The sequence below is a fragment of the Rhodotorula paludigena genome (assembly GCF_050403205.1).
Source record: "Rhodotorula paludigena JCM10292 DNA, Rt_paludigena_JCM10292v1_ctg34, whole genome shotgun sequence".
NCBI classification, from domain to species: Eukaryota; Fungi; Basidiomycota; class Microbotryomycetes; order Sporidiobolales; family Sporidiobolaceae; genus Rhodotorula; species Rhodotorula paludigena.
The window spans coordinates 178,521-202,862 of record NW_027481424.1 but is presented as its reverse complement, the minus strand read 5'-3'; the positions used below and the strand labels follow the sequence as shown (position 1 = coordinate 202,862).

Below are 24,342 nucleotides of genomic sequence, written 5' to 3'. Positions count from 1 at the left end.
GGGCGAGGGGGAAAGAAAGGGGAGAGCGCGAGTCTAGTAGTTCTCCGGGAGCTCGTACTCGGCACCCCTCCGGACGGAACCCCAGCTGTGTGGCGGCGAGCGGGTCAGTGCGCCGCGACGTAGAATAGAGCGGATAGTATGCAACGCACCCAATGAGACGCCAGTGCTGCAGAGTGGTAAAGAGAGGAACGGAGGAGGTCAGCACAGCCCGGCCTCTGTAAGGGGAGCATTCGCCACGAACCTTGTCGATACGACGCGACAGCGCAACCTTCTCGCCCAGCTCCGTTGCTGCCGGCGTGTTGAGGATCTGCAGCGGGAGAGAGGGGGTCAGCTTCGTGGTCGTTGAGCGACAGGGCGAGGCCAGCAGACGCACGATCCGCGCGAGATCCGCCTTGACGGAGACGACACGACCACCCTCGGACGTCTGTGAGGGAGGGCAGCGGCGAAGGTCAGCCGCTGAACGACGCAGTAGCGGAAATGCCGCCCCGAAACGCGAAAATGCGAAAAGGTCAAGGGGTCGGCATAGAGTCTAAGGGATGACTTGCCGAGCCTATGTTCACCTGTGGATGCAAGCAGGTCAGCAACGGTGGACCAAGTGTGCAGCTCGTGAGAGAGAAGATCCTCACCATGAGGATCTCGTTCTTCGCGAGCTTCTGCACCTTGGTCTGCTTCTTATCATCGCTCTTGACGCCGAGCAGACGACGGAGCAGGAAGTAGTTAATTTCGATCTCCGTGTAGATCGCGGGAAGCGAGCCCTTGGACCCGAGGACCTGGCCGACGAGGCGGTCACCACGGGTCAATTGCGGGTCGATGACTGTGCGTTGACAGGGTCAGCCCCTCGTGTGCGTCGACACGACTCGGCACAGGATGCCTGGGAGAAGGGGGGACGCACGCGTGCCGACACCGATGAGACCGCCGGGGACGGCGAACCGGAGCTCGTTCTTTTCGGCGAGGAGCGAGACAATCTTGCTGCGGATCGGCTTGCAGTGGATCTTGCCCTCTGCGTCCTTCGAGACGACACCGGGGCGGACCTCGATCTCCTGGCCGAGCTGCGGGGCGAGAGAGACAGCGAAATGGGTCAATCGAGGGGCAGCGCGCGAGTCGGCGCGAGGAGAGGGGGGCGCACCTTGAGGACACCCTTGAGGAGCGAGCCACCGGCGACACCACCCTTGAGCTCGTGGACCTCGGCACCGGGCTTGTTGACGTCGAACGAGCGGATGACGATGAGTTTCGGCGCCGTGGCAAAGTCGCGCACGGGGACGGGGATCTTGTTGACGATAAACTCGACGAGCGCGTCAATGTTGTACCGCAGCTGGGCCGAGATGGGCACGATCGGCGCGCCGTCGGCGACGGTGCCCTTGACAAACTGGAGGATCTGCTGGTGGTGCTCGTCGGCCTGCTGCTCGCGGATCAGGTCGACCTTGTTCTGCAGCACGAGGATGTGCTTGAGCTTCATGATCTCGATCGCGGCGAGGTGCTCGGACGTCTGCGGCTGCGGGCACGTCTCGTTGGCCGCAATGAGGAGGAGCGCGGCGTCCATGACGGCGGCACCGTTGAGCATGGTGGCCATGAGAATGTCGTGACCGGGGCAGTCGACGAACGAGACGTGGCTGTGCAAGCACGTGTCAGTCTCGACTTCCACCACAAGACAGGAACAGGGTTCTCACCGGAGAAGCTTCATCGTGCCACCGCACCCGGGCACCTCGCAAGGCGGCGCATCCTCCTTGTCCGAGCTGTACGAGCGGAACGACGATGGCCGCTCGCACTTGGGGTTCTCACAGCGGTAGATCTGTGCGAACAAGCAATTAACCACGGAGCATCGGAATCGGCAAATGCGTCGTGGCGACGCGAAACGCGAACTTCGAAACGCACCTTTGCGTTTGCGTAACCAAGCTTGATGGTAATGTTGCGCTCAAGCTCGTTCTTGAAACGGACAGTGTGGACACCCGAGATGGCCTTGACCGTCTGCGACTTGCCGTGCGCGACGTGACCTGCGGTGCGCAGAGAGGTCAGAATGGGCTGTGATTGACGGACGTCGGACGCGCAAAACTCACCGATGGTACCTGTACATTTAAAGGGCCAGAAAGAGGATTGAAGGCAAATCAGTCAGCGGTTTTGCGCAGGGTATGGCTGGAAGAGGGTTGGATGGTTGCAAGAAGGCAAGCTGCACGCAAGCTCTTGGTCCACCGCTTCCAGCGGGGGCTCGCACAACTGCATACGATGAGCTGCACGGCCTGTGTGCAGGGAGCAAGGGCGAAGATGCGGATGCCCGGCAATTCTGCCTCACAGCCGCCATGCACCGCCTCCTGGGCGAGTCCAGGTTCCGACCGGGACCTCGGAACCGCAGACGCCCGTGCGACGTGCAGGCATGTCCAGCACGAGCCAGCTGGGCTGGCTCAGATGCGTCCCAGACGCCGAGGGCCTTTGTCGCCGCACGGTCGCGTGCATCCTTGCAACGCGTCCAGCTCGTCGCCCCGTCGACAGCAAAGTCGGGGAACGCCGCACGGCAGACTCACCGATGTTGATGGTGGCCTGCTTGGAGATGACTTCGGGGCTGAGGGCGTGGAGGTGCTCGAGGTCGACGTCGACCTCTTCGATGAGGGCGAGCTCGGCAAGCTTGCTCGTGACCGACTGGACGGCGTTGTGGGCGGGCTGGGCGGGCTCGTCGTCCTCGGAGTCGGAGCCTGCGTCGCTGCGGGGCGCGCGGTGCGACTGCGAGAGGGGCGAGGGGGCGGCCATGTCGGGGCGGAGGGGGGGACGAGAGGGACGGGGGAGAAAGGGACGAGAGAGGCGGGCCGGGCGAGGGGGACAGCGAGAGGAGTGCTTCTGTACGGAGCTTTTTCGTGCGCTGGTTCTGCGCAACTCTGGTCGCTCGGGGCAGCGGCGAGGGGCAGAGGCGAGTCTCGCGAGAAGACCGCCAGAGAGTCAAGCTGCCAGCACCCCTCTCGCCGCTCTCTCGTCGCTCTGGCTGAATGGTCGTAGTGCTCGTTGCATTCACAGGGTCTCGTTTGCCAGTCTCGCACAGTCTCACACCCGCAGGAGCGTGACGAGGGCGCAAACGGGTTGCCGCCAACCGTGTCCGCAAGCACACCAGCTTGCACAAGCGCTCCCATCGCCCCCGGTGGACTGTCTGGGAGCGCGCAGAGGTTTAAGCTACCCGACTGAAGCAATCACGAGCGCGATCGAGGCGGCTCGACCCGAATGTGCCGAGCTTGTGGCCAGGGTGACGCTGCGGGTGGGGAGGTGCAGCAGGTGACGGCGACGGCGGGCCGTGCGGGCGCAGTCGCGTCACTAGAGGCGTGCAGGGAGCAGTGCAAGCAGCTTGAGCCTCTGTCTCGCCCTGCAGACGCGGTGCGTGGTTCGGAGGAGAGGCGATCTTCGCTCGTCCCCGCTCGTCGCGCGACGCTTCCTCGCTCCACCCAGCAACGCTCTACTTAGGGGAAGAAGCTGCACGAGCTGCACACCGTGAGATGCCACTGTGGGCCCTGCGCACCAGCACGCCCTCGTCCCAGTCCGCGCCGTCCGCTGGTCCTTCCAGCGCATCCCCCGCCTCGCCCTCGTCCGCGTCGTCGTCCAACCCGCCGCCCGGATTCCTCGCCAACCACCACCGCAAGTCCTCCTCGACCCTCTCGCACCCTTCCCGCGCGCCCGACGCCCGGAGCCAAGCCGCTCGAGGCGCAGCGAGTGGGGCGGCGGCACATCGCGGAACCGCGAGCGCAGCGCTGGGGAACCACGCAGCGGTGGGCGCGACCGACGACGATGAGGCGTGGGACGAAGGCTCGGACGACGAGGCGGCGGTCGCGCAGCTTGCGGGAAAGTTGGGCGCAGCGACGCTTGCGGGAGGTGGTGGGGCGGCGGCAGGAGCAGCGGCGGGAGGGGTTGCGCCGTCGCCCACGAGCGCACGATCACCCACAGGGGGAGGAGGGTGGTCCTTCAACCCGTTCGCCAGCGGGAGCGCGCCCCGCAGCGGGCCCTCGCGGCAGCACTCGACCAGCTCTGCAGCGGGTGCGAGCCCGTCCCTCGGCGCCGAAGCCGTCGCCGCCGCGCTCCTCGGCAAACCGCCCCCGCCGCAGAGGGGCGCGAGCTACCTCGCGGGGGCGAGCAAGGTGCAGGCCGAGGCGGACCAGGCGATCCGCGAGGAGGAGAAGCGGCTGAGTCTCGAGCGCGGGGAGCAGGTCGACGAGCCGGAGGAGATGGCGCCGGGCGAGGCTGCTGATGCACAGGTTCCAGCGCAGGGAAGGTCAGATGGGGAGGAGCAGGCGAATTCAGTGCCGGAGGCGGAAGAGCCGGTACGAGGAGAGGGCTGGGCGCAGGAGCAGTGCCGCAAGGCGATCCGAACAGACGCAGACGATCTCGTCAAGGGTAAGTCATTGCTCGCCTCGCATCGTACGCTGCCTTCGCTGTCGCTGACATGCTGTCATCGCAGACCCAGCGCACGTCCTCGCACGGCTACAAGTTGCATGGGCGCCTGCCCCTCCTCCCGCTCCGAGCGCCCACCGCACATCCATCTCGTCCCTCACGGCCCCCTCTCCCAACCCGAACGCGCCCGAAGGGACGAGCGGCGCCGACGGCGACAACGACGACGACCCGTCTCTGACGGGCTACGTGCAGCTCGACGCGCCGTCGCTCTCGTCGCAGGACCCGAGCGTCGTCAACTATGACGCGCCGCCGCCCAATCCGGAGGAGGAGGGCGAGCGCGGGCGCGTCAACCGCCGCAAGCGGAAATTCCTCGCCGTCTTGGGCGAGGACAACGTCGACCTGGCCGAGCTGCGCAAGCTCGCGTGGAGCGGCGTGCCGAACGAGCTGAGGACGATGGTTTGGCAGCTGCTACTGGTGCGTCAAGAGCCTAGTTGCCTGTCTCGAACGAGATCGAGCGAGGAGCGAGGCATCCTGACCAGATGCTCGCGCAGGGCTACCTCCCCGCGCCAGCCTCTCGACGAGCGACGACGCTCGCGCGCAAGCGCTCCGAGTACGCCTCTCTCGTGCGGCAAGCCTTCTCGCGCGGCGTCAAGGGGCTCGACGGGCCGATCTGGCACCAGATCAGCATCGACGTGCCGCGCACGCGCCCGGGCGTCAAGCTGTGGATGACCGAGGCGACGCAGCGCAGCCTCGAGCGCGTGCTGTACGTGTGGGCGATCCGGCACCCGGCGAGCGGGTACGTGCAGGGGATCAACGACTTGGTCACGCCCTTCTTCGAGGTGTTCCTCGAGGGGTACATCGGTGCGTTTCGATCGCCTGTTCCGCACGCCGCACGGGCGCCCCACATCTACGTATATGCAGTCGTCGAGGCGCTCTTCGCGTGTCAGAACACGAATCTAACGCAGCTCTCCCTCGCAGACGCCGATCCGGAAACGTTCGACGTCTCGGTCCTGCCACCTCCCGTGCTCGAAGCCCTCGAGGCCGACTCGTTCTGGTGCCTGTCCAAGCTGCTCGACGGCATCCAGGACAACTACATCTTTGCGCAGCCGGGCATCCAGCGCCTCGTCAAGAAGATGGACAGCCTGTGTGCGCGGGTAGACGGTCAGTCGGCTGAGCTGCTCCTCTTGCTGAACACCTGCATCAGCAATGCAGTCACCTGCTTTGATGCGCGGACGCTGACTGACACTCGTTCGTCCACCTCATACAGCCCCGCTCGCCACGCATCTCAAGGAGGAGGGCGTCGAGTTCATCCAGTTTGCGTTCCGGTGGATGAACTGCCTCCTCATGCGCGAGCTGAGCGTCAAGAACATCGTGCGCATGTGGGACACCTACCTTGTGCGTCCCAGTCTCTCTGTGCTTGTGCCTGCTCGTTCGGTCAGCAGCTGGAACAGTGCTTCTGGCTGGGGCCGGTGCATTCTGTAGGATCGGACACTGACTGCTGTCTGCGTGCCATTCACAGGCGGAAGGTGGCGACGCCTTCTCCGAGTTTCACCTCTATGTCTGCCTCGCCTTCCTCGTGCGATGGAGTGATCAGCTACGCGAGATGGACTTTCAGGTGCGGCCGCGTTCTCGTTGACATGCTCGTGCTGTTTCTGCCTGCAGTCACTTGCACAGAGGTCTTTTTCGGCACCTACTTCAGCGGCTCACTCGCGCCCCTTCCCCTGCAGAGCATCATCATTTTCCTTCAGTCGCTCCCGACGCAGGACTGGACCGACAAAGACACCGAGCTACTCCTCAGCGAGGCCTTCCTGTGGAGCAGGACGTTCCAAGCGCGGTAACATTGCAGTGAAACCCATCTTTGGAGTGAACCCCCTTGTTTTGTCTTCCTCTGCTGTCCGAGTCCCCCATCATCACATTGTTGCATCTTCTCCGCTCCGTGTGTGTAGACTGCATCGTCGTTGTGCAAGGTCGACTTGATCGCTCGCAACGTGGTCGAGTTCGAGATGATCGCATCGCTCAACCTCGCCTCGTCTCTCGCGCTCGCAACGCTTCTCGTGCTTGCGCGTTCAGACGGCACTGCTCTGAGCACGCACGAGCAGAGTAAACCTACGCGCGTGCAAGCTCGCACGATGCCATTCGAAAATCCTCTCCTCCCGGTGCTCGACGCCATCTCGCCGTACTTGCCGTCGTCGCTGTCAGACCCGCTGTACACGCTCGCCTCGCTCGATGTCGTCGCGCTTAGAGACCACCCGGGCCAGCTCGTCCCGCTCCTCCTCTCGCTCCTCGCAGCCTACACCGCCTTCCTCTCGTTCCTCTCCTCCGCACGGTGGGCCATCCGCACGACCCTCGCGCTCCTCAAGCTCGGCGTCGTCGCCGCCGTCGTCAGCGCAGTCTACCTCGGCTACCAGGGCGCCGGCACCGAGCAGGGCGTGACGGGCGGCGTGCGCGACGCCGCAGGGTACGCCAGCTCTGTCGGGCAGACGGCCTACTCGCTCGGGCGGCGCGGGCTCGGCTACTACTTCAGCCCTGGGGCGGGGTCGAGCCGCGCCCAGTCGAACACCCAGGCGCGCGACCGGAGGCGTGCAACGACTGGCAGGACATCCAGTCGCGGGTGGAGCGACCGCTCGGGCGACGGAGCGGGGACGGACGACTTTGTCAACCAGGCGCTGAACGGCGTGCTCGAGTTCTTGAACCCGTCGGCGGGCGAGGCGCAGGATCGGGTCAAGCGCACGGCGAAGAAGGCAAAGCAGGAGCAGCAGGCCGGCGGCAGTGGCGGCGGGCTCGGTGGCCTTGCGTGGGACTTGGCCATGGGTCGCGCGAAGAAGGCGTGGGACGATGTTGTCGAGTCGACCGATGCGGACAAGAACAGCAAGAAGCGCCGCTGGTGAAGGTGCGTGCATTGCGGCACGTCTGCCTCGCTCCTCAGCTCACCCCTCCTCCGCGTGCGGACCTTGCGTCTCGACTGCAGTAGCGACGCCCTTCTGCGTGGATTTGAGGCAAACCTGTGAGTGCCGTCTCGCCCGCCAGTCCACGCTTCGTAATCCTGACGGCCGCGCACGCAGTTTCGTCAAACCGGTTATTTCCTGCATCGAGCTTCGTAAACGATCCATCATGTCCCTGATCACGGGGCCAGAGCGTTTTGTTCGCTCAGCTTGGCCGCTAACTGCTGGCTTCGTCGCGTGCTTTCAGCAACGTTTGGCTTTTCCAGCCCGGCTGGAAGCGAGACGACCGCTGCTCTGGATTTTCCGCTGTGCGCGGTCATACGAATTGACTGCTTCCGGCTGTGCCCTATTGCATCAGCACGCTCTTCGGCGAGCTTTGGCGTAGGCGATGGGACCGCACTCCCACGCTCGTCCACCCGACCGGCTCTGCTCGCACACGCGCCTGTGATGACGGCTGTCATGCTTCAACATACCTGTAAGCTCGAGCCGTGCGCTCGAGCGTACGGCCCCTCGCCTCGCACATGATGCAGACCACCAGTGTGCAGCCTGACAAGGACGTGGACCTCGTGGTGCGTCTCCCTCTCGTGAGTTCTCTTTCTGGCGCCACTAAGTAGAAGAACACCGGCTTAACTCGGTCCGCATTGGCAGGGTGGCCGCGGAGCTCTCCGTCTCGCCCGCAGACACAGCGTTGAGAGTTTGTTCACTCGTTGGATCGTTCTCGGGCGAGTCGCTTGACCTTGCCACGCTCGACTACGCGCTGAGACGCTCTGCAGAGACTGCAGCTTGCATTTCGACTGCCAGTATTGCATACTGGAAGGTCACAATGGCCGGAACCCTCGTGGATGCAGCGGGCCAGAGCGTCTCTGCACTCCACGGAGGTCCCCGAGGGCCCGCCAGTACGACGCTCTTTGACAGATCCCTGTCGAGCTCGGGGAGACGCTAGCGCTACGCGAAGATGAGGAGCTGCCGGCTACTCCACTTTGGCCTTCTCAACCGTCTTTCGACTCGCCGACCCTCCGCTCGCCGGCGCTTCGCAGAGCGCCTTAGCTTCGGACGAATCACTCGCAAGCTTGCCTGTGCGCACCCTAACGCGTCGACCGAGCGCGCGCACCTGACCTCGGATCGCCTCCGATTCCCGTCTCTCGCTCGTTCCCTTTCCCCGCTTCGTCCGCGTGGATGTATCGCTTCACGCCGCCAACGACGCCGCGCTCGCGTGTCTCCCCGGACAAGGAGGGCAAACAGTCGCAGTACCTCGCCGCTGCCGAAGTCGAGTGCCCCATCGCGCCGCTCCTTCCCGCCTTCGAGTCGATGGACGCGCCACCGCCACTGCCTCGCTCTGTCTCTGCGGCAGGCCAGGGCTGGCCCGTCGAGGGATACAAGGGTGCGCTCGCTCCTCTCCGCCTCGGACCGAGCCGCTCACAGCTGGGTCTCGCTCGCAGCCGCCGACGGGTCGTCCGACAGCTCGCTCGATCCTCATGCCTCGCAGCGTGCTCGCAAGCGCTCGTACTCGACGCCCGCCGCCGACTTCCAGCTCAACGCCGCGACGGGCAAGGACCACGCCCGCAAGGCCAGCGAGGCGAGCGACCGGGCGCAGGTCACGCGCGAGCCGCAGTCGACGCTCGGCCCTGCTCCGCCAGCGCCGACGGTGCGACCTCCACCTGCTCCCCGCGCGACCAGGGACCAAGACTTCGATGACCAGGAGGACCGCGAGCGCCCGTTCGCCTTCGCCGAGACCAAGCCGAGCGGCGGTGCGATGCAGATGCTCGACCGCGACAGCGCGCCCAAGAACGCCTCGACGGCGAGCGCACGCGACCAGGACGACTCGCGCACTCCCACGACGAGCCATCACGAGCAGGAGCTGGACGAGGAGGACGAGAAGCGCGACTCGGTCGGGCAGCAGCTTGGCGGGCGCGCGAGCGCTGGCGTGCGCAACGGCGGCCAGAAGACGCCGGTGTCGCCGCCGCACCTGCCGCCGCTCGTCGAGAACATGCTCGGGCTGACGGCGTACGCCAACTGGGACGTCGCGAACGAGATCGAGTGGTCTATGGCCAAGGTCGTCGGGCCCGCCGCCGTCGACAAGGTGCTCAGCGATCCCGGTACGCCGTCTCACGAAGGCGCGTGCGACAGTCTACTGACGAGCGTTCCTGCAGAGGCCTACGCGAGCTTCCGTGCGTTCGTCGCCGAGTCGCAGGACGCGCACGCGCCTCACCTGCTCGACCTGTACAAGGACCTCGTCGCCTTCTCGGCACTCACGACCTCGCTCCGCCTCTCGTCGTCGGCCATCTCGTCGACGTACCTCCTCAAGAACTCGCCTGCCCGCCTCGCGCTCCCGATCAGCCTGCGCGGCCCGCTCCTCGAGACGCTGTACCGCTCCGCCGACGCTGGCCACACGCTGTTCGAGCCGATCCAGGCGCTCCATGCCGACGTGTACGAGAAGTTCTTCCAGCCCTGGGTGCAGCAGAAGCTCGTTGAACAGGCCGTGGCGAGGCTGGCCAGCTGGAAGACGGGCGCCGGCTGGACGGGAAAGGAAGCGGGCGAGGGACACGGGCTCAACATGGCTGCGACCGACGGACTCGCCGAGTGCTACTGCTTGTGCGTTTCTCGCTTCCACTGTCGCTCGTGTCCGGCTGACCTGCTGCCCGCGTAGGTCCGACCCGAGTCTGCGCGACAACCCGATCACGCTCGCGAGCGAAGGCTTCGCCGCACTCACGGGCTACCCGCTCAAGCTCATCGTCGGCCGCAACTGTGAGCTCTTGTGCTGCTTGACTCGGTAGCGTTGGAGCTGACGTCAATGAGTGGCGTCTGCAGGCCGCTTCCTTCAGGGTCCTGGCACTTCGCCCGAGAGTACGCAGCGCCTGCACGATGCGCTCGCTGCCGGAGAAAGCGTCACGGCCCTCATGCTCAACTGTGAGTCCTTCTCTATCGAGTCTCCCCAGCCTCTCATCGATTGATCGACCTGCAGACCGCCGCGACGGCACGCCCTTCTACAACTTGCTCTGCATGAAGCCGTTCAAGGACGCGCACGGGACTGTCCGCCACTTCATCGGTACTTGTAGCTGCCACAGCTCGATCTCGTTCCTTCGTTGACACGGTAGCCGTGCGCAGGCGGCCAGATCGACGTGACGGGGTCTATCTCAGCGCTCGTCGAGTCGCCCCATGCGTCGAGCTTCCCACTCCTTCCCACGGGCCCCACTCTCAGCCACCCCGCCGACTCGCCCGCGACGCCGACGTTCACGCCTTCGGTGCAGGCGCATATCAGTCGCCTCACTAACGTGTCGAGCCAGACGGGCATCCTCGCCGGCGATGCTTTCCGCGAGCTGGGCTCGGTCGTCACGGACAGCGCTGCGCAGCCTTTCGCTCCGCCTCTCAGCGCTGCGAGCACAGCGTCGGCGACGATCAAGGGCAAGGGGGCGCAGAAGACGTTCGGGTTTGGGAGGAAGTCGAGCTCGACGCTCAGCATCCGCAAGCCGTGCGGAGGCGACTCGGGCCCTGCGGATGGAAGTGGCCTCGAGAGGGTGACGAGCGACTCGGAGTCGTCTGTGGTGGGGCAGGGCGAGGGCAACGGAGGAGTGGCGAAGTTGTCGAGCAAGCGGAGCAAGAAGCCGAGCCTCGGCAGCAAAGCGAGCTTGCCCGAGTCGACTGCTCCGTTCGTGGTGCGTTTGGCCCTCAAGCATCCCGAACCCGTCGCGCAGTGCTGACGAGCGTGTCTGTTGCTCGGCTGTCCGTTCGACAGAAGGGCCTTCGCGCCTTCGAGGAGACGTACAGCCGCCTCGCGCTCGTCAACCAGTCTTGCGGCGACATCGTGTACACGACGCCCGAGCTCGTCGAGTACTGCGGCACGCTCGCTCGCTTCCGATTCGATGACTTGGGCTGACCTTCCCAAGTTGATTCTCGCAGGTCTTCCCGCTGCTTCCCACCACGAGCTGCACGGGACGTCCTTCGTCAAAATCTTCGAGGCGCCGCTGCAGTCTCCCTCGAGTGACGAGCGCCCGATTGACGAGCGCCCGAAGAAAGGCGCCGACGATGAGAAGGACGCCACGCGCCGCCTCCGCCGCAACGCCCGCCTCGCCATTGACAGCGGCCACGCTTACACGGCCCTCGTCGGTCTCAAGCCGGAGGTCAAGAAGCTGTTGTGCGCTTGCTTGAGCTGTTAGCGGAGCTCAAGGCTGACGCTTCGAGCTGCTCACAGTGGGAGGTCCAAGCACGGCGAGTCGGAGGTCAAGAATGCGGTGCTGCATCTCGTGCCGCTCAGCAGCAAGAACGGAGATGTCGAGGCCCTCCTCGCTGTGTGCGTCGGGCTTCCGCTCGCTAACGCCCGACAGCAGAGTCTGATCTCGCCTTTTCCGCAGCTTCGGATGAAGGGAGCGTCGGAATGGAACTTGCTTGGTCCGGGTCGCTTACTTGTGTACGATAGGCTTAGCAAGGCGTGCAATTGGCTAGCTTACCTGCGGGGCATTCGATCCGTTTGACGGGCTCAACGGCCCTGTGGCCCTCGCATTCTTCGCAGAGTCCGGCGTCGCCGACGCTCCCGCTGCCTCAGTTCCTGTCCAAGATGGTGTCTTGCGGGCCCTCATGAGCTGCGTGCAGCACTGCGGAGAACTATAAGAATGCTCCTGCCTGCCTCACCACCTGACTTCTCCCGTAGTCCCGTGGCTTCCCTTTCCCCAGAGAGCGGTCCACATTGAGTGAGGTCTCAAGAGAATTGCCCCCAGTGCCGGCCCGCAAAAAAAGAGCCGCACAAACAGCCCTACGGTCAGGCAGCAAAAGTGAATCCCTCGACTCGGGATCGAACCAAGGACCTTGAGATGATCAAGCCAATTACAGTCTCACGCTCTTCCAGCTGAGCTATCGAGGGTATTTCATAGTGTAGCGGAGCAAGCTTGCAAACACAACCCAATTTGTCCAACGGTGAGCTCACTGCCGCTTCTCACAATATCATTTGCCTGTCCAGTCATATCGTCTTTGCAGCACAACCTAGTCCTTGCAACACACAGGAGCATACAGACTCGACAAGAGGAGACGCGACGAATGCTGCCTTCGACGAAGGGCGGCAGGAGAGACCCTACCAGATCGTTACAGCCTTACCGCCAACTCCTTCAGGAGCATCGGCTGCTTTCGTTCTGTGGGTTGCCATGGCGGGAGAATCTATTGAGCGATGCAGAACTGTTCAAGCGAGAAGTGTCAATGACGAGGTGGAATTCAGCGAAGCAAGGCTACTCTCTGGCCGGCTGTGCAGCATTCCTGTGGGCGGCAGACACAAGACTTGAGCAGTCCTGGCTCCTACCCAAGCTCTCGGATCGTAGGCCCAGGCTCGAATCCGACAACCCAACGGACAAGGCCAACCTTCTCAAGTGGTGGCCGATCCCTTTCAGTCCGCAGAGCCGCAAGGACCGGGCGACTGATAAGGCTCACGACTATCACCTGCTGAGCAATGACACCCGCGCGAGTACCTGCTTGCGTTCTGGCCAATTTGCGTTGAGGCCAATAGACAAGAGGAAAGCGCCATCAAGACGGTGCGTTTGAAGTCGGTGCGTCACAGATCAGTGCGTCAGCAGTCGATGCGTTGCAGAACCGCTAGGACTGATCAGGGTAGTCTTGGATGAAGAGCTCTTGGTGACCACGTCTGAAGTTTGTAAGGACAGCAGGCATGCAGGGTTGTCACTGATTGACCTCGAGGCTGCTTCCGCTTTGGCGATGTCAGCAGCCTTGCTTTTGGGATGGAGTGCTTTCAAGACCGTAAGGCACGAGATGACGCTGGAGGGATCAGCCGGGCGGAAGCGAGCGAGAGATGCCTTCTTAAGTACATTGTTTTATATGTGCAAGTTTGCTTCGCCGCAACATAGAACACCCTCGATAGCTCAGCTGGAAGAGCGTGAGACTGTAATTGGCTTGATCATCTCAAGGTCCTTGGTTCGATCCCGAGTCGAGGGATTCACTTTTGCTGCCTGACCGCAGGGGGACAAGGTCTGCTCAAGGCGGTCCCTCCCCTGCTTTTGCCTGCCAGACTTCTCTTGGCTGTCTTCTGCACGTGCTCAAGGGTTAGGTGCACTCGAGCAGAAAAGTGTCGTCGTCGCGAGTAAGCCATCGAGGCGCGCAACCTTCTCAAGCCCATTCTGCTCGATCCCGGCTAGAAAAATGCTCATTGGCTCGAGTTGTGCCTCGACAGACTATAGTGATGACAATCCATGCGTAGGTAGAACGACAAGACCTACGGGAATACAGCCTGGGACACCCTCCGCTGGTCGACGCCCTGTCCCAGCGTTTTCGCACCCCATCTTAGCTGAGCATCTGCATTTCCGCCCTACTTCATAGCTCGGGGGCCGAAAAAGCCGCTTGTAGGCATTCCGGGCTTGGGAGGCTCCGGCGCCGCTTCAGCGGGGGAAGGTGCGGCGGGGGGAGAGTGGGCCGCAACGGGCTTGGCGGCCAACTGTGGGAAAGAGGTTAGTCAGATCCTGCAGCGCATGCGCTCAGACACGGCCACATGAAAAGAGGACGCTGTCGTGACGGGAGCACGATAGAGGGTAGTGGGCGTACGGTTCCGCCTTGCTTCGCTTGAAACTGTGGAGAGCGCCAGTATCAGTCGCCTATTCCGCAGATGATGACAGAATCTCACGCACAGCCATGAGCTCAGCGATGTCGGCCTGGAGTGTCTTCTTCTCGTCGCGCAGCTTGCCAACCTGGACGAACGAGATCGTCAGCTGCTTCGGTCACAACTGCAGCGGCGCTGCGCACCTCCTTGAACATGCGTTGGACCTGAGAGCCCGACGAGAAGTGTCATCAGCATCGCGTCATAGCTATCAGACATCAAGCGGCTGACCTCGCTCGTAAGCTGGCTGCGGAAGTCCTTGACGTGATCGTCGACGCCAGCGCGTACACCTCTGCGAATTGAACGCTCGTCAGCTGCAAGACGCTCAGTACTGAGGTCCGCCGAGCACGCACCCGAGGAGCTTCTTGACCTCGGCGGACAGAGCCGGATCCATCGTGGTAGTCTTGCCGTCCTGCACGTCCTTAGCGATCTTGTTGAGCAGCTCGTCCGCCTTCTCAGTCTTCTCGGCAAGCTGGGCAACCATCTCGTTGATTCCTGGCGCAGTTTCGAACTAGTCAGTGACGGGTTGCGGCAAGAGCGAAGGAGCCGCGACGCACTTGCCGTGCGCTCAGCATTCATTGCTGTCTCGCGCTCAAGGCGCCCAATCTCGGCACGCTTTGCCTCGAGCTCGGCGAGCTCCTTGAGCGTGAGACCACTGTTCTTCTCCCGCTCAGCGCGCTCCTTCGCCTCTTGCGCGACCTGTTTCTGCGAGATCTCGCGCATGGTCTGCAGAATCTCGAAGACGGCGACTGCAGATCGAGGAATTCAGTAAGCGTACTCTTCCGAGCATACTCGAGAGTGACTAACGCGAGAGCGTGCCCGCGTCAACGTCGTCGGCTGAGCCGTTTGCGATGGCCTCGAGCGCCTGGCCGAGCTTTTCGTCCTTGGCGAGGACATCGACGACAGGGCCGTGCCGCGGCTTACCCGCCGCGGCGTCGTCGAGCAAGGCCTGCTCGAGGTCGTGCTGATCGGCTACCGCCTTCGCCTGTACCGCGCCGCCGCCCCATCGGTTCACGCGATCTGCGACGGGTGCGGGAGCGCCTAGTGTGACACAGGCTACATGAGTGCTCAGTATGACAAGCTCTCTTTAACGGCGACGTACCCCAGAGACGGATGCCCGGCATTCGGGGTCCCTTGGGTTTGCTCGTTGCGGCAGCTTCGCCCGTCGCCATCCTGCGGTCGAGCTGCGCGAACGAGCTCAGAGGGTTGATCCCGATCCCGCGCTTCTTGACAGTTCCGCTGCCGCCGTGAGCTGCGCCGTCCGCGGGATCCTCCTTCGATACGTCGTCGAGATGAGCATCATCTTGCACCTCGTCCTTCTCGTCTTCGGGGCGGTCCACTGTCGGAAGCGGGGCCGATGAGGGGCGAGCGGGCTCAGCAGTCTGCAATGAAGAGAGCAAGCGCTGCGGAAGGTCCGAGACGTGCTGGACAACGCCATTGACGGCGCCTACGAGCTCGCTGAACTGAGCGTCGCGGAGCGAGCGGTCTTCGGCAACCCACTGTGGCAAGAGCAACGACAGAAAACCCGAGCAAAGGCGTGAGCGGTACACTGCGCGAGAGCCAGAAGCTTGAAGCAGCAGCGCTGCGTACCTTGGCGAGCTCGCCGATGACCTGCGCAACGCGGTCTTGCTGCACCTGGTTGTGCGCAAGAACTGCGAGTGCGCTCGGTCAGAGATATGCCCGCATGTGGAGACAGCTTCTCCTGCTCACGACCATTCTGCTGCTCGAAGTTGTCGAGAATGCGAAAGAGCGCCTGCGATCAAGGTTTGATGAGCACGCCGCGCCAAAGCGACATCGAGGATGTACGTACCTGCTCGACTTTGCTCACATCGCTGGCAGCCCAAGAGATCGCGGTGCCGGACTCCGAGCGAGAGCGCCAATCGCCAAACGAACGGTTAGAAGGAGGAGCCTACGCAATAAAGTGCGATGAGGTGAGCTTCGTGAGCGGCAAAGGAGCAGCAGAGGCAGGTGGAAGCACCTGCTGCTGAGGCGCTTGCTGTCTATGCTTGTGTGGATGAACCTTGGGCAGGGCAGCTGGTATCGCGCTCGGCTCGACGACTCCGCTGCCGGCAAAGGGATCGCGTGCGCGAGACGGACCAGGCGCGAAGGGCTCGTCGAAGAGCGCGCCAGAGCTCGTGAAAGGCTCTAGACGGTCTGGCGAGAGCGGCGAGAGGTTCTGCAGCTTGCGGCTCGCACGCTCGCGCTCGCGGAGCACGGTATTCGGCGAGGCAGCGGAAGAAGCGGGCGGGCGATCCGTTGCGCGCGCCTCATCCTGTAATAAAACCGGTCAGGTGTGGGCTGCGGCAGCGGAAGCACTGACAGAACGCACTTTGAACCGCCGCAGATCGCGCTCCCAGTCCAGCTTCTCGCTCGCCGAATGAATGCCCGCACGCGTTGTCAGAGTCGCGTTGTCAGGCATCGCACGCGCCTTTGTGTTGACAGGCTCGCGCTGCGGAACCGGCGTGATCGAGCTGGATGACCGCGAGCTCGCAACCTCGTGGTGCTTGCGAGGCGACAAAGGCGCCGATGTGGAGCTCGAAGTGCTGCTCGGACGCGTCGGGGTCGGACGGAAAGGAGGCTGATCATCGGGCGTGTTGTAGGCCGCGAGATCAGAACGACTGCGCCAGTGGCCCCGTCCGTCGAGGAAAGTCGCAGGATTGTGGTATGTCTTCGTCGGCGCGGGCGGCAACGAGCGATCACTACCGATGGAGCAGGGCTGACCTAGCCGTTCCAGAGCCGAGATTGAGCGACTGCGCGAGTGGTACAAGCCCAACAGGTCGTGCGGCCGGTTGTGCGCACGACTATCGACCTTCTCGTCTCGAGGGGCGGGAGCACCCGGCAGGGAGGCCGACGAAGGCCGCAGCTCATCGTCGGCGTACGAGTACAAACCGAGCGGCGGAGTTGGCGGGAGCTGGTCGGCCTTGCGAAGATCTTCGCGGCGGATTGTGCCCCTCGTCTCCGAGTAGACCGAGCCAGGCGGCGTGAGCGTGCGAGTCGAATGAGCAGTGGCGGGCGCAGAGTGGTGAGGAGGTTGAACGCTGCTGAATCCAGAGTCTTTGCGCGCTGCCGCCGGGCGGACTTGCCGTGCGGCGCGAGCGTTGATGGCGTCTCTATGAAGATAAACGCTGAGCAAGTTACGCTCAAGCCTGAGCAGAGTGAGACTAACTGTAGCGCCATGATCCACTGGACACGCCTGACACGATTCTCGCACGCGAACAGGCGCTTCTCGCCGTCGACAAGAACCGCAGCGAACGGTCTGAGATCTGCCGAGCTCGTCGGCAATGTCTGATCCTCGACCCGCAAGCACTCCGTGAGGCGGAACAGGGTCGAAGGCTTGACGAGCGGATCGAGGTCGGTGGGCCGGACGTCAAGGCTATCGGCGGTGAGGACGCAGTACCGACGGACCCAGTCTTGCGGTGCGGCCGGGTCGTCCAGCATGGAGGGCATGCGCAAGTAGCCCTGGGGACAGTGTCGTAAGTACTGTGTACTTAACGCGAAGCAAACGAGCGGACCTCGTGGAGAATTGGTAGAGCTGCGAGCGACCTGATCGTCTCGCCCGAACGACTTGATGGCACCGGCGGAAGCGGCTGACTATCCTCGAGCTCGAGCAAGTGTCCGTCTTTTCGGCTCGGTCCTGCTGAGGGAGAGGCTGACGCCGTTGTCGAGACCGTCTTGCTCGTCTCCGCACGATGTCCCTCTTCCGCTGCGAGCTGCGCGCGGAAAGCTGCTAGAGCCGCTTTGCGCTGAGTCCGCCTGCGCTCGATGGCTACGAGCGGGTCGCCTTCTTCGGTTGTTGTTGTGCTGGTCGTCGCGGACGCGACAGGCTCGACGACCTGGCGAGACGAGGTGGACGACGAAATGGACGACGTGTCTGGCTCGACACGCGCTCGCTTGACGGGCGAGCTCGGCGTCGTCGACGAAAAGAGCGAGTCGCGCGGGCTGGAAGCCGCCGTTGCGCTATCGGACCGCTCGTACGGCGCGACCCTTCGCGCAAGCTCAGGCGAGATCCGCTTCGGCGGGCTCGCACTTCGCCTTGGCGTGTCAGATGACGAGCTGACGGCGCTGGGACTCTGGACGTTCGACCGAGTGCTCGCAGCGCTGCTGCGGCTCGAAGCAGGAAAGATGGAGCTCGTCGACCCGTTACGACCGAGGAGGTGCGAGGTCGCGTCGACTCGCTGGTCCACCGGCAAGTTGTCAGTGGAAGGATCAAGCCGGTCGTGCGGGCTAGAAGGCGACGTCGATGTGGTGATGGCGGACCAGGAAGACGGGATGAGTGGGCGAGTGCGAGCAGGATGACTGAAGGTTCCGTCCGCCTGCTGCCGTCCGCTGTAGCTGCTGGCGAGCGAGAACCGCCGGGGTTCTGCCGCAAAGCTGCGCTCAGCGAGAGAGCGAGCCGACGTAAGCGGATGTTCTGTCGTCGACGTCGAGGCGTGACGGCGATGACCGATACTGGGCGAGTCGTGCCATGTCGAAATCGAGCTGCGTTCCGTTTGCTCCCTGAAGACGTGCCACTGTCAGTGCAACTGCTCTGGAAGGAACGCAAGGTTGGCGCACGGGACGTCGGAAAGTTGCGTGAACTCGAAATCATGCTCCTGCCCGTCGCGGTCGATGATTCTCGACAGCACTGTCCGGCGGGTCTGCTGCACAGGCGAGCGTGCACGCGGACGAGCGTTCTCAGCGTATTGTCCGTCGCGCAGGCCCGCCTGACCCGCCGCCTTGGTCGGCGCAGGTTCCTCGAGCGCGGGGGTGAGTGGCGATGACGGTTCGGCCTGCAGCTCAAACAGCTGCGTCACGGGCGTCTTGGGTACGGACGAACCTGCCTCGCTGGTCGGAGGCTGTACGACCGGCGGCGACAGATCGAGACCGCCCGCGGCGACGGAACCAGCTGCCTCGCCCACCGTGCGACCATCCGCCGCTGCTTTCGCCGCGCGCTGGGCTTTGAGGCGCTCCATGAGCCCACCAGCGAGCGCGACATGACTCGGCGAAGGAGTGCGCGCCGGTTCTGGAGTCGAAGGTGCTGAGGCGGGAGATGCGGGAGCGGCAGAAGGCGCGGGACTGGCCGTCTTCGGGCGGAAGGGCGGGATCTGCGCGACTTCGAAAGACTGGCGACGCGGCGTGGTGACTTTGGCAACGTACGGAGACTGGATCGCCGCGGTACCGGGGAGGGACGATGACGGTGATGCGTCGGACGAGCTGGACGGGAGCGAGCGAGACGGCGTAGACGGTACTGTCGGCGTGTACGAACGGTCGGACGTCGGTCTGACCCGCAGCTTTGGCACGAGCGAGTTCCTGGTGCCGTCCTCCCCGTCCTCTCCGCGCCATGCGCCGCCCTCGACCTCGCTCACGCCGCCAAGCGAGGACCTGCCGTCCTGCGAGTCTGCCTCGTGCACTTCGGCGCTGGACCTGCCCCTCACCGGCAAGTCGTTGCCCGCTTTGCGACCGACGCCCTCCTCGCGCTCACGACGGCGCTGCTCGCGAGCCTCGCGGGCGGCGGCGATGCGCTCTGCGGCAGACGAGTCGCTCGAAGTCGTGTAAGACCGGATGAGGTCGCGCGTCGAAGGCGTCGGCGAAGCGCTGCGCTCAGCCATGCGCTCGCTCACTGCGCTCGGTGTTGAGTGATTGCGTGTCGCGATAGGGGCGCTGCGGGGCGGGGCCTGCGGTAAGACGAGAGAGCGGTGGAGGCAGCAGCGGGAGGACGAGAGCGTAGCGAGACGCGCACGAGACAGCGCAAGACCGGCAGACTCGTGCAGCAAACAGCAAACAAGCGACAGCACAGCCCCGATCGATGCTCAAAATGGGCTAGCCAGCGAATGCGGTCAAAGCGGGGCGGCGGAGAGGAGACCATGCTGCCCGGACCACCCGTGAGCTGCGCAGCTGTGCTGACACAGCCTGGACGAGAGAAAGAGAGCAGCAGAGCCCCTACTGGCCCTTGCAAGTGCGGCTCGAGGCAGAGAGGCAGGAAGACGGGAGGAGCGGACGCGATGAGGCGACGAGAGGCTCGAGCGGCACACTCTCGCTGAAAGCGGATGGGACGATGCTTGGGCGTGCTCATTTGCGATGCTATGCTATGCGGCTACAGTCTACTCGAGCTCGGCGTCCCACTCGTCCGGCACATTTTCATCCGCACGCTCGGCGACGGGCGGCGGAGGCGGAAGCGAAGGCGTCGGGACCCTCGACGGGCCGGCCGACGAGGATGCAGGAAGCGCAGGAATAGGGATGGAGGGAATCGAGCGCTCCTGCTCGCCTTGCGGCGCGACGACGGCGCGCGGTGGCTGCGGAGGATAAAGACTAAGCATCAGTCTCGCGTCGTCAACTGTCAAGATACGCCGTGGCGCTCACCTTGGCCTGCCCATTGCCGTACACCGCGCCCCACGCATTGGCCAGCGGCTGCTGGTTCTTCGGCGGACTGGCTCCTCCGCCACCGAGGGTTGCGAACGGATTCGCAGCCGTCTTGAGCGGCGGCATCTTCCACACACCGCCTCCTCCGACTGACGGCTTTGCGCTCATCGGCGCCGACGACGTTGCGACAGGCGTCCACGAGCCGCGCACGACGCGCCCATCCTCGCCAAGGACGACGGGCTCAATTGAGACGCAAAAGCCCGTGTCGGCGATGACGTGCTTGAGCGCGGTCGAGATGGACGTGAGCTTGCTCTCGAGCTCGCTCACGGGCAAGTCGAACGTGACGAGAACGTCCTCGTCCGTCTGCAAGGGCGAAGACGTCAGAGAAGCGATCTCGTGGAGGGCAGGGGAGAAGACGGACCACCCAAGTGAGCATGAACTGCAACCCGCGCATATGAGGCACGAGGATTTCGGTGAGCATCTCTTCGTCGTAGCCGAGGACGCCCTCGAGATAGAGCGAATTGTTCGGCTTCTTGTCGGGCAGCGCGCGGCGGAGACTGCCGAGGTTGAGCGTCGCCGACGACGACTTGCGCGACGCCGCGAGCGCCTCAGCAAGCGTCGGGGTCGGGATACCCGTCGTCGAGGTGCGGTGAACAACGACGGAACGCCGTGGCTCCTCGTCGAGCGATTCGGATCGCAGCGAGAAGTGGTCGGTGAGCTGGTGGATCTGCGGGTGGAGCGGAGCGTCAGCACCGCGCCCTCTCTGATCGCTGTTGCGGATGCGAGACGCACAAACTCGCGCTGTGGCCGCTTCATGACCGGGAAGTGCAGGCTCGGCTTCTCGATACTCTTGACAAACTCGACCAGCTGCTGCTCGATCTGCCCCGCCCAGGCCGAATTGGCCGCGTAGAAGCTGAGCAGCTCGGGCGGGTACTCGACCTCCCTACTCTTGACCTCGCGCTGCTCGACCCCGAGCGCCTCGGCAAGCTGCGCGTTGCGCTTGGCGACCGCACACGCGTCGGTGCACTTGATCTGCCGCCCGGCGTTGCCTTCGGGCTTCTCGTCGCACGCGCCGCAGCGCGCGTTCTGCGTGAGGTGCCCGCAGGCGCAGTGGACGGGAATGAGCTTCGGGCAGGGCGACTCGGCGGGGCAGGCAGACGGGAAGTGGCAGGCTGCGGTACTCAGATGGTGTCAGCAGGGATGATCGAGATGGGCGAGTTGAGCATCACGCACGAAGAGGGCACGGGTGACCGCAATGCTTGCGAGGCTTGAGACAGGTCTGGTCATCGACCGTCTCGCACTCGCCGGCGGGATGGCACGTCTTCCGGCAGCGGTGCCAGCCGCAGCGCAAGAGCCTGCGAAGCACATTCGTGAGCAACCAAATCGGCATCTGGGAGCGGGAGCGCATGCCTGCATGCGCAGAGATAGCGAAAGAGCCGGGGACTACTCACTTTCCGCATACGGCGCCACAGCTGACCTTGCGCTGGTCGGTGGAGCAGCGCACGTTGGGTACCTCACGCTTGCCGCAGGCGCACGACTTGGTCGTGAGGTAGGGACAAGGCGGGCACTGCGGGTCTTCGTGACATGCGTGCGGCATGCGAGGGTGACCACCTGTACAACTCGAGGTGGTCAGCGGGAGTGACTGCGCCGGTGATTCTTAGGTGCGCGTACAGTCGGAAACGCGCACGCAAGGGTGCCTGCAGTCGATGACGAAGTTGCACGGGATCGGCGGAAGGACGACCGTGGAGCCGCAGTGGCAGACGAGCCTGCACAGCACGAGAGGTCGGTCAGCGGAAAGTTGCTAGCGACGGCAGCAGGATAACGCACTCGTCGAAGTCGGCGCGCAAGCACGGCGGGCACGGGCCCTTGTGGTCTCGCAGCTCGCAGTTGTGGATGCCACCTGACTCAGACGGCGAAGTCAGCGTAGTCACAACAAGAGGCAGCAGAAAGAGGCCTGCGACGCACAATTGAGCTTCCTCCCGCACGTCTTGTCACAGGTATGGAGCCCGAGCGGGTCCTGCGCCTCCTGCTCGGCGAGGGCCTCCTGGAGCGTCACCGCGCGCTTCTTGTTCTTGCCCTTGCCCGCCGTAAGCGCCTCCTGGTACGCGAGCGGGCAGCACACGCGCCCGCACTGGTGCCTCCCGCACGCGCGCTGCGCCTTGCACACGCGCGCACAGAGGTACTCGTCCGACTCCTCGACGCGGCCCGACTCGGCGTCGACGCGCGTCGCGCGGAACGGCTCGCCGCACAGCCGCGTCGTCTTGCTCGAGCCGCAGCGGCACACGAGCGGGACGGGGACGCAGCACGGCGGGCAGGACCCCGTGTGGCACGACGAGGTGCAGGCGTGGCCGCATGCGAGCGGCTTGGAGCACGCCTTGGTGCACGTAGGGATGCGGTCCGTGCAGGCGGTACGGGGCGAGGCGAGGAGGGTCGAGATCGGCGTCTGACCGCAAGGGCAGGTCGAGACGATCGAGGGCGAGAGCGGGCACTGCGGTGCGGCAGAGGCCGTGTGCGGGTGGCACGTCTCCTCGCAGCGGTGCTTGCCACAGTCGAACAGCGCGTCGCAGCGGCGCGTGCACGCCCACTCGCCCCTCCACGTCTCGTCGCCCTCGTCGCCGCCATTCGGCATGTGGCACCGCTCGACGCGCTCGTCGGGCCTCTTCGCGCCGCACAGCCCCTCCTGCTCGTCTCGCCCACAGAAGCACCGCTTGCTCCTGACGACCTCGCACCCGCCACAGGGTCCGGCGTGGCACTCCTGCTCGCACACGTGCAGGCCGCACTCGAGCGGCGCGCCGTGCTTGTCGCCACACGAGAGGAGCGTCGCGCGCCCAGCCTCGCGTTCGAGGGGCGTGCGGCCTGGCGCATTCAGCGCCGAGCACCGCACGCCGAGCGTGCGCTTGCCGTCGTGGCAGCGGACCTGGAGGACGACGGAGCAGGGCGGGCACGGGCCCGGGTGGCACGAGAGCGAGCACGGGTGGTTGCACCCTTCGGGGCGGCGGCGCGCGCAGGCTTTGCCGCACGAGTGTGGCGTCGCGGGCGGGCGAGGATGCGGGTCGGTGAAGCGCCCGCAGAAGCAGGTGTACTTGGTCGGGATCTGGGCGGGCGTGAAGGAGGCGTTGCAGTTCGGGCAGGACCAGTGGCCGGCGAGGACGGCCGGGTCGGACGGGTTGCGCGGGTCGCGCGAGGCGAGGAGTTGGGCGCGCTCGGACGACGAGGCGACGGCGGCTGAGCCCCACTTTTGCGCGCAGTTGAGGTGGAAGACGTGGTGGCACGAGGTGCAGTTCCAGATGCGCGCCGAGCGCGAGATGCTGTCGAAGCAGACGGTGCACTCTGCCTCGCCCGACGAGAGCTCGGCGATCAAGCGCTCGACGAGAGTCTGGTTGACAGGTGCCGGAGCAGGAGGCGTCGACGTCCCGCTCGCCGAGCCGGGCGGGACAAAGGGTGTTGCGTCGGCGTGAAGGTGTGCACTCGCGGCAGTGCCTGTCGACAGTGCAGCGTCGAAGCGGGCCCGACGAGAGTTGCGAGGAGGAGGAGCATGAGCATCCGAAGGAGCGCCTGCAGAAACCGCATGTCAGCCGGACAGCGCTCCAAGACCCTTCAGAGCTCTGCACGCACCTCTTTCCGCCCCTCCGCGTCCCCTCGCGCCTCTCCCGCGCCCTCGTCCGCGCTCTCCCCTGCGTCCGCCCGTCTCGGTTCCTTCGGTCGACTCTGCCGACTCGCTCGTCGCGTCTGCGCTCCTGCCCGCGCCCGCCCGCGCTCCGCCAGCTCCTCCGCCCCGCCCGCGCCCGCGGCCCCGGCCCCGACCGCGAGAGCTGCCGCCGCGGGCGGTGCGAGCCGGAGTGGCGGACGTCGAGGAGGACGGCGCGGCGCTGTTGAGGTGCGCGGGGGCCGTGGCGACGTCTGCAGCCATGCACTGAGCTCGGTTCTGAGGCTCGAACGGGAGAAGGCGCGACAGCGCGTGAGAATGGCGAGAAGTCAACCTCGAAGGACTCGACGGCGACAGACTCGACTTTACCGCACCGCCGCTTGCTGAGCCTGGAGAGGCTCGACTGGGCTGAAAAGTACCTCGCAAGTGTATGGCAGACACTTGCGGCTCGCGCGAAGTTTGTCGGCACA

At 64.7% G+C, this 24,342-nt stretch overlaps 6 protein-coding genes across 6 annotated transcripts; 3 read left to right on the top strand and 3 right to left on the bottom strand.

The window, feature by feature from the left end:
• Nucleotides 1-33: 33 nt before the first annotated feature.
• On the bottom strand, nt 34-2,739 carry GCD11 (translation initiation factor eIF2 subunit gamma; the record flags this gene model as incomplete). Its single annotated transcript, XM_076650353.1, has 11 exons — nt 34-85; nt 150-166; nt 242-307; nt 374-424; nt 627-814; nt 893-1,049; nt 1,127-1,610; nt 1,668-1,789; nt 1,873-1,991; nt 2,055-2,063; nt 2,517-2,739. 11 exons carry the CDS (start codon nt 2,737-2,739, stop codon nt 34-36), a joined length of 1,488 nt encoding a protein of 495 aa, XP_076504155.1.
• Nucleotides 2,740-3,470: 731 nt separating this feature from the next.
• On the top strand, nt 3,471-6,197 carry JCM10292_007743 (uncharacterized protein; the record flags this gene model as incomplete). Its single annotated transcript, XM_076650352.1, has 7 exons — nt 3,471-4,362; nt 4,427-4,833; nt 4,911-5,220; nt 5,338-5,505; nt 5,627-5,754; nt 5,879-5,974; nt 6,087-6,197. 7 exons carry the CDS (start codon nt 3,471-3,473, stop codon nt 6,195-6,197), a joined length of 2,112 nt encoding a protein of 703 aa, XP_076504154.1.
• Nucleotides 6,198-6,488: 291 nt separating this feature from the next.
• Nucleotides 6,489-7,247, top strand: JCM10292_007742 (uncharacterized protein; the record flags this gene model as incomplete). Its single annotated transcript, XM_076650351.1, has 1 exon — nt 6,489-7,247. One exon carries the CDS (start codon nt 6,489-6,491, stop codon nt 7,245-7,247), a length of 759 nt encoding a protein of 252 aa, XP_076504153.1.
• Nucleotides 7,248-8,477: 1,230 nt separating this feature from the next.
• Nucleotides 8,478-11,660, top strand: JCM10292_007741 (uncharacterized protein; the record flags this gene model as incomplete). The annotated part of the gene is made up of 11 exons (XM_076650350.1): nt 8,478-8,682; nt 8,741-9,397; nt 9,452-9,893; nt 9,949-10,046; nt 10,110-10,208; nt 10,264-10,347; nt 10,407-10,954; nt 11,035-11,124; nt 11,186-11,433; nt 11,491-11,589; nt 11,651-11,660. The coding sequence occupies 11 exons, from the start codon at nt 8,478-8,480 to the stop codon at nt 11,658-11,660; spliced, it is 2,580 nt and encodes an 859-aa protein (XP_076504152.1).
• A 1,942-nt stretch (nt 11,661-13,602) lies between these two features.
• JCM10292_007740 (uncharacterized protein) lies at nt 13,603-19,475 on the bottom strand (the record flags this gene model as incomplete). Its single annotated transcript, XM_076650349.1, has 18 exons — nt 13,603-13,728; nt 13,836-13,859; nt 13,919-13,978; nt 14,034-14,054; nt 14,119-14,179; nt 14,241-14,382; nt 14,445-14,636; nt 14,695-14,928; nt 14,990-15,386; nt 15,478-15,539; nt 15,598-15,640; nt 15,698-15,796; nt 15,908-16,159; nt 16,217-16,608; nt 16,687-16,997; nt 17,054-17,346; nt 17,400-18,384; nt 18,442-19,475. 18 exons carry the CDS (start codon nt 19,473-19,475, stop codon nt 13,603-13,605), a joined length of 4,728 nt encoding a protein of 1,575 aa, XP_076504151.1.
• A 492-nt stretch (nt 19,476-19,967) lies between these two features.
• FAP1 (Fap1p) lies at nt 19,968-24,136 on the bottom strand (the record flags this gene model as incomplete). Its single annotated transcript, XM_076650348.1, has 10 exons — nt 19,968-20,159; nt 20,227-20,589; nt 20,651-20,953; nt 21,019-21,398; nt 21,460-21,581; nt 21,678-21,837; nt 21,898-21,992; nt 22,054-22,126; nt 22,192-23,781; nt 23,842-24,136. 10 exons carry the CDS (start codon nt 24,134-24,136, stop codon nt 19,968-19,970), a joined length of 3,573 nt encoding a protein of 1,190 aa, XP_076504150.1.
• Nucleotides 24,137-24,342: the final 206 nt, after the last annotated feature.